At 35.2% G+C, this 17,006-nt stretch overlaps 2 protein-coding genes across 5 annotated transcripts in view; one reads left to right on the forward strand and one right to left on the reverse strand.

The window, feature by feature from the left end:
* Window positions 1-11,130, forward strand: part of LOC130048513 (uncharacterized) — a 33,526-nt gene extending 22,396 nt beyond the window's left edge. For 2 of the 4 annotated variants that reach the window (XM_056145360.1, XM_056145362.1), the window contains exons 4-6: window positions 5,367-5,676; window positions 8,693-8,744; window positions 8,884-11,130. In XM_056145360.1, coding sequence (XP_056001335.1) covers window positions 5,367-5,676; window positions 8,693-8,744; window positions 8,884-9,681 — 1,160 coding nt within the window. In that variant the 3' untranslated portion in view covers window positions 9,682-11,130. The remainder of the gene's footprint in view (window positions 1-5,366; window positions 5,677-8,692; window positions 8,745-8,883) is intronic. The other 2 variants (XM_056145361.1, XM_056145363.1) reach the window with 1 other exon arrangement.
* Window positions 11,131-15,489: 4,359 nt separating this feature from the next.
* On the reverse strand, window positions 15,490-16,338 carry LOC130048789 (uncharacterized). Its single transcript, XM_056145840.1, has one exon. It carries the CDS (start codon window positions 16,336-16,338, stop codon window positions 15,508-15,510), a length of 831 nt encoding a protein of 276 aa, XP_056001815.1. The 3' UTR covers window positions 15,490-15,507.
* Window positions 16,339-17,006: the final 668 nt, after the last annotated feature.

Genomic DNA, 17,006 nt, shown 5'->3' on the forward strand with positions numbered 1-17,006 from the left:
TGGATGGGTGATTAAGCTGGAGAACATATATGTAAATCTGGTGTGGCATTCCTCCTTAATCACCGTGTTTATTACACCGGCGTGTAAGTATCATGTAAATAGTACGAATCCTGGGTTCTCGAGATTAGATTATCCGATGTACGCGTACGGTTGTAACATTTTGCATATTCTAAACCATTAAAAGTGGTACAATAGTTGTGAAAATAGCCTATTCTTATTTGTCCAAACTTGGCGTAAATCTAAGGCAAAGCTTATTGCAAATTATATTATTTTTCAGTTATACCCCTATGCTGAAATTGAAATTCCGATAAACAAAACTTAGAACTAATTCAATCAGATTTTGTCTGGTGACCTCTTATGTTCTTTGTAGAATTTGATTTATAGTTATTTTAACTTCCTTTTACAAGATGCTTTTTGAGGAGAAAAAAAAAATGCTTTTTTGATATGACAAAAAAACAAACTTTCACTGATACGGCATTGAACGCCTTGCAGAGGTCAAACTTCATGACACGTAAAGTGTGTGACGTCACTTCATCTTGAGTGAAAATGTCTTGAATTTAACGTACAAATAACATTCCAGTGCGGAGTTCAGTATTGAACCGATATGCTGTTACTCGTAAAGAATATCACGATTTCTCACAATACTCTAACCCGGTTAACATTTTTCTGTAACGATTCACAACTGTACAATACTAGTATCGAAGTTTTCTACTGATGATAAAAGTTTCAGGTTTACTTGTACACCCGATATCTTAGAATACCTGTAAAAAGGTCTGTAAGGAAATCAAAGATCCGACAACTTTTCTAATAAAATATTTATTTACTGTCACAGTGTATTTTTCTAGACATGTGGTCGTTAAACGAACATTTATTTATTGTATACAGAAATTAAACATTTAAACCCATTATTAAGCTGATTTGGTGGCACTACATTCCGTACGCATTCTTTAATTGTTTGGTCCATACCGTATTAGTCTGGGCATAAAAGGAGCCATGATCATTCAAAAGTTAAGCGGATTCAATGCAGTAATAAATCCGACAAATCATTCACTTTGTTCGTCTACTAACAAATAAAGTGAGGGTTAGCAGTGAACCTTATCTTAATCCTCAGCCGGTGAACATTTAATTCGACACGTTGGGAAACCAACATTGTGCAATTTCATTGTTTAATTTATTTGTGTTTGGTATCAAAGACTTTGTTTAAAGTGTTTTGATTTGAATAATGCGATGAGTTTAAAAGATAGAAGCAAACAGTGTGATAAGAACGCTTTACTCTTCGTTCTGGCCAACGATATCGTTTTAAGTTGACTAATTCCATCCTCATGTGACGTCATAGGTTTTTGGGGGGGGGGGGGGCAAAATATTTAATTAATTAAACTTTGTACATGAAAGAAATATATATCTACATGTATGTAGGAATTTTATTCTCTAGGTACAATATATACAATAAATAATTTGATAAATTATTGGATAATGAAAAAGTTTATACATTTTATTTTATAAATGATCAATTATTCATATCTTTAAAAAATGTCAAGTGATATATAGTTCTGTTTATGTGTATCTGACATATCTGAAAAGATAGCATCACATATATTTTCTTTGATTACTGAATAAATCAAACTAAATTAAGTGGAAATTAATTTTTTTTAAATTACTTCAAAGTCATAATAGTGTTAATATGGAGTTACATTAACTTAGTTATTTAATTAATTTTATCATTAAATTTCAAAAACAAAAAATGGATCCTATTTTTACACATGATACCAACTCGATTGGGTTTGAGCTGACTTTTGAAAAAGGTATTCTCATTACATGCATTAAAATCATACATTAAATACTTTTTTTTATGGTTATGCAATATTCTGAGACCGCTATTGAAACCCATGTACGTGTAGATTTAACAAGCTTTTTAGAAGAATATAGTTATTTGAGAAATACGGTATTTTCTATTTGTTCTTTAGACACTGAAAAGTATTGTGGAATTTGTCATGCATAATACATTATATTCTGGATACTGGTGGGGAAATATATCGGGGAGAGCATAAAGAATGCGTTCCTGGCACACTAAGTTAAATAAAATTAAAAACAAAAACCTATTTCCGTCCACTTATTCATAAGACTGGATCGCTATGGAAGCGAATTCTGGGATGTTTTCCATGATATTTCTGTATAATGTAATAAGAATGACATGGGCAATGTTTTTATGGTGAAATATGAAACTATGCTCGCCTCCAAGAAACTAAGAATGGTAAGTCCATCGGGAGAAGAAATATTGATTCCTCTTTCGCAACTTGTTGCGTTTGTTGTAAAGTTTTCACAATGCTCCATTTACTCGAATTATTTCAGATTCCTGATGATTGAAAAATTAATAAATTAATCTCGAATTTGCTTTATTTCTGACATTTCTGAAGCGTTAGAATCTGATTTAATGGGCTTCGTCACGCTTGTGAAATTGGTTTGGATGCGCTGTTGCTCCTAATATACTCAAAGGGGTGGCGGTCTTTTCTGATTTCCGGAAGCTGAAGAGCGATTGACACTTTGATGGGCTGATGGTGCCAATTGCATTGTAGACGATACGCATTTGATCGTTATTAGTTTATTGAGATATGAATATTTGATTCTCCTAACGGGATTACAGTTTCTTGTAAGAAAATAATGACTCATTCTTTAAACAAAACAATTTCATAAATAATACACAAACGATGGATACCAGATATCTCCGGGAGAACATAAAGAATGCGTTCCTGGCGCACTAAATAATTTCCAGTAGACGTTATGCATACAAAGTAATTTTGTAACGAGCTCGCACAGTATTCGCTTTTTATATAACATATAAAACATATGATGTACTTATACATTCGTCCTTGATGCGCGTTCTGTAATTTTCCTAAAAGCCAGACAATTTCACAAAATTCGAACAATACCTGTCCTGATTATCGGCCACATCTATATTTTTTTTCAATCTCTGTTTTTAATAAACGCGGGAAACCATTCGTATCTCCAATGGGATTCGAACAGGTTTTTTAAAATGCTTAATCACAATAGATGATGAATGTATTCCCGTACTCATCTCGCATCTGGAATTGTCTGGAATTCACAATATCGGTATCCACATACATCTGATAAAAGTAGCGTAATTCAGTTTTACAGCGGAAAATAAAAACTAAAACCGATGCCTGACTAGTTATTCCTCATTGGGCATATTTGCTTACTGAACTAACGCTAATAATAAAGATTTGATGGCCCTGTGAGTTTTGCCTGGAGATCAAAGTTAATTTAATGTAAATTCTCATAAGAATCCTCCTGTTTCTAATTTCAATACAATACGACGTTTCCCTGGAGAAACGCTACTTCTTCGTCACTCCTGTACTATATATGTCTAAATCATTTAGGTCTTCTGTTCGTTCATCTGACGGATGAGATCTAATCTAATGTACAAGTGTCCACGGTGCCTAACTCGCACAAGATGCCGGACCATTTCAATTATTTTCAGATGAGCTAAGTGTCCATCTCTAAACATGCAGAAGAAATTGGAAAGCATTCTGGTTAAACACTATATTTACAACTGGTCCAATATTAAGTATTCCAATGTGATTAAAATTAAATGTTGAATCCGCTTAAATACTCGTCGGTCTGCGCAGTGCACTTGGCGTTACGTAAGGATTTCATAGTAAAGCATTTCATCATCAACACCCAATCTGCGCTTGCAAAAATTTACAAACAATTTTAAACTAAACCAAATGCGTTAATGGTTTGGGTTAAATAAGAAAAAAAGCAAGAGCGATGAAGAAGTTTTCTTTTGAGATCGAAGGAAGTCGGCGCGGTACAAGAGCTAGCATAAAATGGATGTGCGACACCAAAATCCTAGTTTGATGAATTCTGCTTCCTGGCAATATGGCGCGATGGTTCTATCAAAATTGATCACAGATGTCAAAATATGGGAGAAGCATTCATTCAAATGTTCAACCTTTCTAATAAGCCGAACATCAGCAAAAATCCTAACTTTTACAATATCTGCAATGATGCATCGAAACGGAGCATGACTGTCAATCACGTGTCACGGCTGTTGTCAAGGCAGCACGTGGACTATACAAAACGAAAGGCGACAAGACTTAACAACCAGACCCTGCAAAAATATTTCCAAAATTAAAAAAGAAAATAAAATCTGCGATAAGGTTGGGGTATATTTCGTGTAAAGCAGCATGCTTAATTTGTTGGTATGAAGGTTGATAGGGCAACCATGATTCAGTAGCTTGACCACCCAAGCGTAATCCATGCACTCTATTTCTTCAACAGAATTCTTCATAGATTTAGCCAAATAACTGGCACGCATCAATTTAACATGATTATTTGAAATATGCTAAATTCTGTGTTTTACATACACGATTATATATGTATCTGCAATGTCACATTTTTTCTAAGTGCTAAGTAAGTATTAAAACATTCACTTAGGAGAGGGCTCATTTAGACTAAGCCTGCTGCCTAATTTCATAAATTTATTGAATAGATATCATTACAAGTGAACAAAAACATTTACTATTTTTTTGCTGAGGCAAACTATTCTATGTCACATGTAGGTTTGTAATAAATGAAATAAATACCCGATAAATGGGTTTCAAAATTTGGTTTCTGGTATAAGTGTGCATATTGTTTTCTAAATTATATTCATACACAGAGGACAATACGAAATAAAGTGTTCTTCATGTTTATATATAAATAGACAATCGGACATTTCACGACAGTTCTCCATCTGCCAAATCACGCCCGACATGTTGCCTCTGTCAGGTTTTACATGCTGCATTGAATATCAAACGATTTCTGTAATGAAACTATTTCTAGCAAGCAGAAAAACAGTCGATAAGGACGAGACAGCTATGAGAGATACGGAAAACAGTCCATTTATCATGGCTTGCCCCAGTGTGTATATTTGTTACCGTGTTGAATTGGTTAATTTGTTTCTCTGGTGAACAATTTAAATGAGAGATAGAGAAATGACATAATGCACTGATTATACATACTCTATCGATATCACGCGCGTTATGTTGCACGAGAATCGTCGGATATAATCTTCCTGTTCTCATTGAATGTGATAAAATACTGTGGAAATTGCACATGTATTGTGTTATTTTAGTACTCGTTAAATTGTATCATAACCATAAATAAAGGTCAGGCAATTTAATACCGTATGCAGCATACGATTACGTCATAAAGCGGTTTCTCCTCAGTCTATATATCGGTATTTGGTTTTATCTTTTTTTTTCAAAAAAAGAAATCATCATAAACTACATGCAATTTCCATTTCTCCTATTATGTGTATCTTAATGAGATTAACGCGATTTTAATGCATATGCATTCACTTTCAGATAAACCTTCCAGTTTTTCACCACCAACTACAAACCGACCAAGTTCGACAACTGCAGCTCCTCTGCAGACGACAAAATTCCCCGGTGGCAACATCCAAAAAAACAATACCACCACATCAAGAAGCATCTGGGACTACACTCCATCCCACACGTCCACCACTCCCAGTGACCCCGTGACCCGGGCTCCCCCCGGAACCATCTGGAGTGACGGGTTTATGGGAATCACGGTGGGGATATTGTGTGGTGTGTTTCTGATGTTCCTTCTGACGTGTTTAGCCATCCTGTGGTTTGTTAGAAGGTACAGAGTAGAGTAAGCATCATATAGTAGTTTATTATATATCTCTGGTGGTCATTAAATGTCCCCTCCTAATAAAACGTCATGTTTAGGTTTCCAAAAGAATGCCATGGAAGCGTGGTATTGCTATCTTTATAAAGATTGGTTGTATATTGTTTAACGTCCCCCTCGAGAATTTTTCACTCATATGGAGCCGTCACCATAGCCGGTGAAGGGCTGCAAAATGTAGACCCATGCTTTGCACTTATGGCCTTTGAGCAGGGAGGGATCTTTATCGTGCCACACCTACTGTGACACGGGACCTCAGTTTTAGCAGTCTCATCTGAAGGACCGCCTCATTTAGTTGCCTCTTACGACAAGCAAGGGTACTGAGGACCTGTTCTAACGAGGATCCTCACGGGAATTTTATAAAGAAAACATTAGGTACATCTGGAGCAACCAGGTATCTCTGGAATGGATACCTGCAGACCTTGTATCATTAAGTATAGTGACGTATTAATCGAGATATAAACTTATCTTTTTTCTTTTCATTTTGAAATTATTACCGCGTTTTCCCAGGAATCATTAATAACTGGTCTTTGTCTTATATCAAATTATGACAAAAAACCCTTCCTTTGAGAAATCTGTGGTTATTAAAATTCTTTATATCACACTTTGGGTTTTTTTTGGATTCCCAAATCTTGTCAGGAAAATAGTCCCAAATGATTTCAGCGGTATAAGCTATTCATTTCCCCGTCACAGAAATTCAATTTTCAGTATATATAGAGAAGAGGTGGGGATTTATTTCACAATATGGTCGGTACATTTAATGATCACCTCATAGTGGGCTTCGACTAATCTACGCAAAACTTGTTGCGTGTGCTTTGTTGCATCTTAACTTTACGCTCTTCGTCGATGTTCTTTCATAAAACATACATTTAAGGATTTCTTTTTCCGATAATTAGATAAAAGAAATTGCATTGCCATGGGATATTACAGGCAAGAACAAAATTAAATCATTAACGATTTTTCTGCGCTTGAATCGCATATAGAAACGAAAGTGACGTTTTGGACAAATGAGGAATGGTTCAGAAGCAACTGGAGATAGTATTAAGCGCTCTATCAATTCATTTACAGCATACTTCTTTACCTGTTTTAGTGGTTACATTGTATATGAAAGAACATCTGATTTCTTTTAATGTGTCTATGTGTTAGGCTTTGCATTAGATCAAATTGGATGAATGTCTGTCTTAGTATAAAAAGGTTGACGGTCAAGGCGCATTTCTCATTGCATATGAAAAAACGCGTCTATTTACTAAATTTCAATTCCTTCCAGATTTTACTTTTGCTCATTCTTAGCACTGAGAGCTTTTAATCGCTTGCAACATGGATTGAAATTAACATCGATTCACGATGAACATGTTAATTTCAGTCAAGTTGCGGTCAACTTCTCAAGGTGGAGCAATGAAATTAGGTTGAATGCCATGTTCATGCAACAGGGACGCTAAGTCCGGGCGGACAGTAAATATTGACACGATGCACTGACAGTCGCACTAAGTCCGCACGGACAGTAAATATTGACGCGATGCACTGGTATTTGTATTGCAAGTCAGATACAACTGCATCACCTGAAAGTACACACCGCAAAATATCAATAAAGAGGGACCTGAAGGTACTGGAACCGCATGGATTCTCTGGAGTACGTAAAACTTAGCAAGTAGGCAAAACCACGACGACATGGTTAATTGAGATGCATTTAAGTAATGAATTTAACGGGGTGACATTATTAGTTCACCAAACTGAGGAAATAAAAACTCGAGATGGTAAAATCGGCTTAATTTCTCCTGATACGAGCTCGACTATCGAGAAAACAATTAGGGGTTCGTGAGTCAGCTAATTACTCCGGCCCTACCCCTTAAGTAGTTCTGTCAACTCCTAGAAACATTTGATAAAAATCCAGTAGCCAAAATTGATGCATGCAGTAGCTGATCCTACACATAACCACCCTTTAAATTACGTAAAGATAAAATCTACGCTATGTCTCCTGTTAAATGTACCATGTGGTGACATAAAAAATCGAAGAGCTTTTGAGAGAAATCGACATGAGTTATGTGAAATGTAATCGAGAATTGACTTTTGACCCCAACCGGCGGGTCAACGTAGCATGAAGTCAAGAAAATGTCAAATGTCAAAATTTATTGTTAGCAGATGATCTTGCGCTCAGTCGGCAAATACGATATAGACTTGGAGTCAATTTCAATTTTCACAATAAATTGTTATTCATTTGCATATTGCACCCATATGGGTCAAGTAAATACATGTACACTTAAAAGATAAAAATAAACATATATAATACAATTTATCATATACATTGTACAATAAAACGGACAGTGAAACCGACGTGGATCTCATTTTCGCAGTTCTAATGACTGCTTTATAAAGTTTCCAAATGCTGATAGAAATTTGAAATACAAAATGTTCATTGAAGTTTTAAAGTAAATGTCGTTCAATTTCAAAACATAAAACATTTTCTATTTAACATTAAATTTCTGAATAAGTATAAAATGATTTTGCTGCACTGCAGCGTGTTGGAATGAAAGAGAGCAGTTGGTGTTTCCAATGTATCATGCAGTAAGATGTATATGCTCGAATATAATTGAAGAATTTGATAAATTGTATCTATACTAAGCATTGTATAAATTATATTCACACATGCATACTAAGCATTATATGAATTATATTTATACTAAGCATTATATAAATTATATCTATACTAAGTAGGCCCTATTATATAAATTATATTTAAACTAAGAATTATATAAATCATATTTATACTTAGTATTATATAAATTATATTGAATTTCACATGAAATCAGTGTGTTGCAGCCATTGTATATATCATCTGACTGTATATGTCTTTTTTTAAATGCACGTCTCACCTGCACTTGTGTATGTGGTTTGTTTTCATTTGCAGTGTTAGTGAACACATTTTGTGTACGTGTATGATAATTATATAGATAAGTAATGAATTACATTTTGTTATTTTTTAAAGACGGAGAATGATGGACAAAGAGAAAAAAGCCAAGAGCGCCTATCAGAGAGATGTAAGTATTTTTCTGCTGCTTGTCTTCAACAACAATATTGCATATGTACAAAGCAATATCGATTTATAGTTTTTAAAACTGTTAAAATTATTTTGTTGATTAAGAGAGCATGTCAAAGTACACAATTTCTCTTTATCAGGAGGCGTTCGTTGATGACGGTCGACATTATGAGGAAATTCATCCCAGGGACACTCCCTACGAAGCACAGCCATTCCTGTCCTCTCCAAACGGAATTCAAGGACAAAAACCAATGAACGGGTCTTTGTCGGAACCGAATAATAACCCTTCCAACAACCGCCCTCCGCTGGGCGAGAATTACTTCATTCTTGAACCATCTCAGAGAAGGTCAAATACCCCTAATCAAAACATGGTGGCTATTCACCCAAATACTATGGAGACTTTCCATTCGGGTATCCACGGCTTTATTCCGTGCATGCCCGGTCATCATTATTTAGTCCAAGGACCGAGTCCACATCACCAGGCTGTGCAGTCACAACACCCAACTGTTCCGCCTGCTCATTTGATTCCATTAAGGGAGAAGTACATTATTTCCGATCACAGGTCTCTGGAAACTCCGGGAATAGTGAGATATCCAGATAGAAATAACACAATTGGGTCGTGTCAAGTGTCTGGGTTTCGTCACAGTCCAGTGAATTTCACCCAGGATAGGCCTGGACAGTATTCTCTTGATCGTTTGCAAAACATGCAATATGTTCAACGATCAACAAGTGTGTGTAGCCAAACGGACCTCCCCGAGGGCGGGGAGGAGGAGGGATACGATAAAATCGAGGAGTTCCGACAGTCCATTCGAGCACCCTCCGAGAAAAGTAGTAGTCATCACTACGACCAAGTGCAATTGACAGAATCCCCATCCCACGGGACAGAAAGCAGATCTCAATCGACCAAATCAACACAGGATAGTTCTACTTCATGCTAGCTCTAACAAAGAAAATTAAAAACGTGTAGTATATAATATAAAGGTTACAGAATGTGTATTCCCACTATCAAGGGACCAATGCCCAATGCGTGAAATCAACGTGTGTGTAATTTAACTGAGTGGTTCTTGCCTTATTTTGAGGATGGACTTTTTATTAACAGATTTTTATACACGAAATATCAGTCGTTGTGATTTTTTTTTAAAACATGAAATCCAAATTCCATGGTGCTTGCTGTGTAGATTTTATTTTCTTTTGAAGACGTTTGTACTACTATTGTCATCGTATTGAAGTATATTAATTTGAAAGTTTTGCCAGAGAAAATTCGAGTCGTTTTAGTACAGATTTTAAGGTCTTTGGTGCCAGTGTTATAGAGTACTATTTCCCACGTGGAATAATAATTAAAGGGAAACAATTTTAAGCCCGCTGTTCCACTTGAAATATGAAATCCTATCCTGATATGCAATTATAATTTATCTTATTTTTCTGAAAAAGAGATATCGACACGTTTGATCCAAAATCATGTTTTTGATTTATAACCATTGGTGTTGTACAAATCCACCATACTGCATTTACAATGTATAGCTTATATCACCAACACCAATAGTGATTCAGATGACGATTCAAAGAGTAGATTATGCATATTTATTTTACATAACGTTACAGCTTTGATTTTATAAAATTACCATTTGCATTATCGTCTTATTTTTATTAAGGCGCATTAATTAGAAATATTGAAAAAAAAAACCCACTTTTTTGGTTCTGTTTTATCCCAGATGTCAAAATAATAAAACGAGAAAAACCCCATTTCCACATGGACCATGTGTGTACGTATGTGTCAGTTGCCTTATTGTTTGTTTGGCTGTAATTCCAATCAATATTAATAACCCAGTCCGCTTTCCGTCATTTTACGACACTTCCTGTTCAATGTATATGTAAAGCTATTCTGATGACACAATTTGTAATTATATAGCTGTTGACTTCATCTATTCCAGACCATTTTACTTTCAAAATGCTCATTCATAAGTATTTGTGGAATTGTGACATCCATTGGCTTTTGTATCGAAATTGTTATCTCGTAAAATTGAGGAGATAGATATGTATTTTATATATATAGGCGCAACAACCGGAAGTACATTTATTCAATTGTGTTGAATAAAGCTATGTTATTCAATAGATGATATACGCCGCACGTATGGGGTAAATGAACACTATTTTACAGTTTATTCATGTATCTAGGACAGGTGTTGAACAATGAATTTTAAAAGGATATATGGAGTGCGATTTTGCTTCGTTGAAGTGAACTTCTTGTTTATTTAAACCGATCTGAAGACTATCAATTTATTGTAGATTTACTCGATCGGTTGGTTTATCTTACCGAAATCCCAGTGGTTTTGTAAGTCTCATTGTGATATATGCATAATACAATAAAAGAAACTTAAAACAAGAAACAAGAATTTCGTCGTATTTCCATTCAGCTGTGTTTGTTGGGAAGGATAGCTCGATATATGAAGATGAAAAAACAATAATTGTGACTGCCAGAAAAATAAAACAATCACATAAAAGTTTTTAAATGAGCCATGTTGCTGTCGTACTCGTACAGACTGGACTCTATGAAATAAACAAACTTCAGCTGGCATGGTATACTATCGTTTCATGAAAAGTAGGCCGGTGTGAAGTGTTACAGTTCATACCCTCGTGTATTTTTTTTTTTTTTTTAAATGAAATTTATTTCTTATATTTACATTCTGCTTTCATTTCTTTCGGAACTCCTTGTCGTTAAATAGACGTACTACATGTATATCTATCCAGAATGACGTGCTCCTTGTTTACAACTACAGCGCATTCATGAGGAAATGATTGATAAATTGATTGTTTAACGTCCCTCTCGACAATTTTTCACTCATATGGAGACGTCTCTAATACCGGTGAAGGGCTTCAGATTTAGGTCTATACTCGGCGCTTACTGCCTTTGAGCAGGGAGGATCGATCTTTAGTGTGCCACGGGATCCCTGCTTGTTATGACAAAGCAATGTACCAAATATCAAATAAATATTTGCAAGAACGGAAAAAAGTGTGGAAAACTGATCTGATGGACAAACCGCTCACCTAGAGTCCCATTCGACGAAGAGACTAATAATGATTTATTGTATCTTGTTTAACGTCCCTCTCCAGAATTTTCCACTCATATGGAGACGTCATCAAGACCGGTGAAAGGCTTCAAATTTAGGCCTATGTGCGGCACTAATGGCCATTGAACAGTGAGGGTTCTTTAGCGTGCCACACCTACTGTGACACGGAACAACCGTTTTTAAGGTCATCTCCGATGACCCGTGACATCCTCACCTGATGCCGAGCGTTTTGCGATGGACTGTTTTAACGACTTAGGTATGTCACGATCGAGATTCGAACCCCAACTTTCCACATGCGGAGCGAACGCTCTACCTCTAGACCACCGCGGCGGTACCATGAGGAAATGAAAATCATTACAATTTGTAAAGATATCAAAGGCAAAAATATTGGAAATGTAAATATATCGGAATATAGATTACAGTGAAAAATGATCTAAAAATTGTAAAGTTTTCCAATTTATAATCGCCTTTCACATGGACCAATATTTCGATCTTTATCACACAACAAATAAACAGTGAAAAACGCATGTAAATACGATGTTTCTGGTGGGGAAGCTTGTTATATGATCATCGTAAATCTATACATTTATCAACGTGTTTGTCAGTAATAAATCCCTGCTTTTTCAATGTTTTTTTTTTTTAAATATATATAAAAGGTGTGATCTATCAACTTTACATAGAGAATAGAACTTTTATCACAGTACTTATTGATACTCTCTGGTCTCTTTGCATTGTGTGGGATAAACTTTATTTCTCAACCACATTCACCAAAAAAAAAAGGGGGGGGGGATAAATAAAAAAAGAGAGAGAAAAGAGGAAAGAAAGATAACTCTAATTCTATATTGGTTCTTGTAAATTTACGACTGCGTTCTCTTTTCCCTGATTAGTTTTCTACTGTGTATAAAGTATGCTGTATGTACAAGTTATATGCACAAATCGTTTTAAACAAACGAGTCAGCCATTTATTTCGTTATATGTGTGCAACATATGCAATCCAATAACAGCTTTGTAAAAAAAAAAAAAAAAAAAAAAAAAAGTAGAGAGAGATAAAAATGCATAAAATATTACCAAAAATTATAATACTATAGTACAATTATTTAATTGAACCAATACATATATTCAAATAGTACACATTTCCCATATATTTTTGTGTAACGTTCCAAGTTTCCATCCTTTTCAGACATAAATCGCTCATTTTTTCTGCAATATAAAACTCTCCCCCCTCCTCAAAAGCTGATAATTGCTTGTGCTATTTTCGATTAAATATGCATTTCTTAAATCAATATGTTTAACATGCAGTGGTATCTGGAACAGTTTCTGAAAATTACATCAATCCGACTGATAATTAGTGTTCAAATTTGAATTGATCCAATCAATCACGTCACCCCATAGTTCTGAAATACACACATGTACAAACATTCCCCTAAGTAATGAGTTCTTGATTCTGAGTGTACTTTACAAAAGGAACACATAACAGAAGGTGGCGTCGTTATTATACAGAGTAAGTCTTGGTACCCGGGATTCCGTGTACTGTAAGATACTGCAGCCAGATTTACTATATGTCTTTTGTTATCTCGATGGTAAGTTTAGGGGGGGGGGGGGTCACCAATCTTGGTCAACGCGTAAATCTAATTCTGTTACCAAGCTCTTTTCCACTTTTTGGTTTACACTAGTTTTTATAAATAATTGTTATACATATCACTGAAACTCTTTTTGGTTTTATTACTTGGGGGGGGGGGGGGGGGGGGGGTTCGATGTTGCAGGGTGGGAATTGGGGACTTTTGGGGTTTGGGTTTTTTTTGGGGGGGGGGGGTGGCTGTTGTTTTGGCTTTTAAATTTCTCATGATGCTCAATATTCTGGATAAATTGGAGTGATGCAGATTATTTCTTCTATGTTATATTGTAGGTTTAGTTTCCTGATATTGTTTTTAATACCATAGAAATAGAATATCAAATTGGACACAAAAAAAATTCCCCAAACTCTAATATTTAACATTTAAGTTTTTTAAAAAACTTATAGACATATCTTACACCCTGGTAAATATACATCAACTTGTATTAAGAGAATGTATAACACTGGATCCCACACAGATATACATTATGTAGAGTATCAGTCTTCAATACACTGTCTACATTCAAACAGCGAACTAGATACATCTTTCTAAAAGGGATTTGTAAATGTCATTTTTAATACATGATCCCCAATACGATCAAGTTTTCAATATGAAAAACTATGGATTTTAGTAATATCTTCCCGGAGGATTTCCATTCCCATCAATATTAAAAAAGTCGAAGAATCCAAGTTATTTTTAGAATTTTCATAAAAGATACCAAGCAAGTCATTTAAGCCCCACCCCCTTGTCAAAACATTGCAATTTTGTGATTTTTTCGAATTCCATAATTGAAGAAAATCTTTTAAAATCCGTGGATAATAGATTTGGTGGATTGGAGGGGCTAATTAGCAGATTGTTAATTTTGGGATTATCAGTGGTTCTTTTACAGATATTCTACTTGCTGTCAACAACACAACATTCTTTTAGACCATACATGAAAAAATGGTTAATATGAATTGCATGCGAAGAAATATTTGATATTCATCACATTTTACTTATAGCAATCAATATTGCTGGTGATGTAAAATATCATTCATTTAAAACATTTCTTTGATTAATTTCTCTTTGGGGTTCTTCAAGTAAATTCTTCTGAATATTCCGGGATATTTATTGCCTTGGTGTGTCAAATTCAAAACTCTAAATGACCAAAGTTGGCTAAAATGTGATTTTTTAAGGCAAAAATACAGAGAAAATATTGTTTAAACGCTGAATCCCGATCCCTACACCGTAACACACCACCCACACACACACACCCCACCCCTCCTCATGAAGCTTCGAATTAAAATTTTCAAATATAAAAGGAACAAACAACTTTCTACAAAAACAATAATGATAATAAACACTCGTACACGAGGGGAAATTATCTGGCTTTCAACGTTAAATATTCAATTTGGTGTCTAAATGAATTAGCAAAAATGATTTCTCATATATATGTGGTAAGTATACATGTAAGTACTGGCATACCTTTATAAAGTAATGACATACCACTATAAAAACAATTATGTTAAAAGTTTACAGACAGATAGTCGACGAAATAGTTTCGATTTGAAAAGTTGATTCGAGTTTTTAGTTCAGGTGAGTTAGAAATCAACATACCCGTATTCAAGAAATCTATTTTTTTTTTTATCAGAATTGGTTAATACAAGCATCGCATGCCCATCATGTTGTAAATATACATGCAGCACAATATTACAGAAAATTTCATCATTCATTTGAAGCTGACATTCACATTATTTCAAGCAAAAATAACCTTTCTATTATAATTCAATTTATTTTAAATAGATTAGCACAGAATCTGTCTAAGGTCAAACTTTCTATCATTGAAATTAGATAAAATTAGTCGCCATCATTAAAGTTGGGCTAATGTCATCATACAACCTATAGGAAATATTTGTCACATATACATGTATATTCTTATCTCAAAGTCATATACAGTGGTATCAGGACAGACAGACAGACAGACAGACGGACGGACGGACAGACAGGCAGGCAGGTTAAAAGCATGTTCCCTTTCTTTAATCTCGGGAGGCAGAAAATTGATAACAAGAAATTAGCAAAACAAATAGAATCTGTCCACCATATTTTATGAAAATAATCTAAATGCATCAAACCAATTTCCGCGAAAATTTTCAAATAAACTGGGATTTTCCATATAACACTGATATGCCACATTTTGATCGTCATCCACAATAAATTCCGTAAGGAGTTTTCGAAAAGTTTTCTTGTAAAGTCTTTCATATTTCAGAATGGCCTCTGCATTTCCTCCGAAGAAACCGCCACTAAAGGCGGGCCCCATGCTGACCTTATGTGGGTGATTGATATCTGAGTATAACTGGGGGTCGTTCAGTTCAATGTACGTTATCTTGTCGTCCTTGTTTAAAAGTACTCGAGGACGAAAGTCTGCCCATCTGGTGAGATCGTCCCCGTGTCCGTAACCCGCATCGATCCAAAAGAAATGTGTGCTGTGAAAAGGATTTCTTTTGACAGCGTTTGCCAAAAAGGAAACCTTGTTATTCATTAGAATTAAATATTCCACTGAAAACGCTTCGGGATGATCCAACATTTCGTTGGAATCTCGAAATTCTGCTGAGGAAAGTATATGGTGAATGTGTTGTCTGTATTCGTAGTAATCTAGTTCTGTGAAGGGCAGCACTACGGTCATTGTCTTGTCTCTTAGATGTTTTCTTCTATCCATTACAAAGTTTATAACAGTTTCGTTGGAGTAGACGATAAGTTTCACATTCAAATCCAATAGATTTTTAAAATAGGACAAATATTCCTCAAACTTTCGCTGAAAGTGTCTCCATTGTCCTCGACCTATGTCGTATAGAGCTGTCACAAAAACAGCGTCGTGGTTCGGTTGGGGTGTTTGTCCGTGGTACACTAGATTTGAAAACACAAAAACCCTCGGCATTAATTACTAAGAAAATGTTCTTGTGAGTATTCAGTTAAATTTATAACTTGGTACGAATGTACTTACCGACTTTGAGGTACAGAAAACATAGCAAAAGTATTTCAACACAAATATACTTATACATTAGTATACTGTTATGTTTGTTATTAACAATGGACGTAAATTACAGACCTACCTTTAGCTTATCTCCGATAGGTCATCGTAACACTGGACATCTGAAGTCACCTTTGTCTGCCATGTGAAAGGAGGTACAGAAGTCACACGGTATTGTATAATTACCGGTGATATCACACCGTGTATTCCTACGCCGAATATGAAATTTTTCAAATTACGTATCTCGGCACTAACTGTCACATATTCTGCGTCGTCGAGTTTACTATCAATGCTTAGATAAAAATATTGTATATAATTTCCCATTCGTTTTGATTGTATATGGTTTATCCAATGAGTTATGTTTTCTATGGCCAAGCCTGGCTCGGAGATAGAAAACACATACTGATTTTAGGGTTAGAAAACACATACTGATTTTTATACTTTCATCTTTTTTCCCCGCTCTCCTGAACTGAACTTGTATTATTTGCATCCTGACCAGACATGTTGTGTTACATTTATTTAGTGTCCTCATGTACCATGTGTTCGAGGTTTCGAGAGAACAAATGAACTTGTGT

The sequence above is a fragment of the Ostrea edulis genome, chromosome 7, assembly GCF_947568905.1.
Source record: "Ostrea edulis chromosome 7, xbOstEdul1.1, whole genome shotgun sequence".
NCBI classification, from domain to species: Eukaryota; Metazoa; Mollusca; class Bivalvia; order Ostreida; family Ostreidae; genus Ostrea; species Ostrea edulis.

Coding starts and splice junctions, on each gene's coding strand:
- LOC130048789 (XM_056145840.1), bottom strand. CDS start 16,338: ATGCCGAGGGTTTTTGTGTTTTCAAATCTAGTGTACCACGGACAAACA.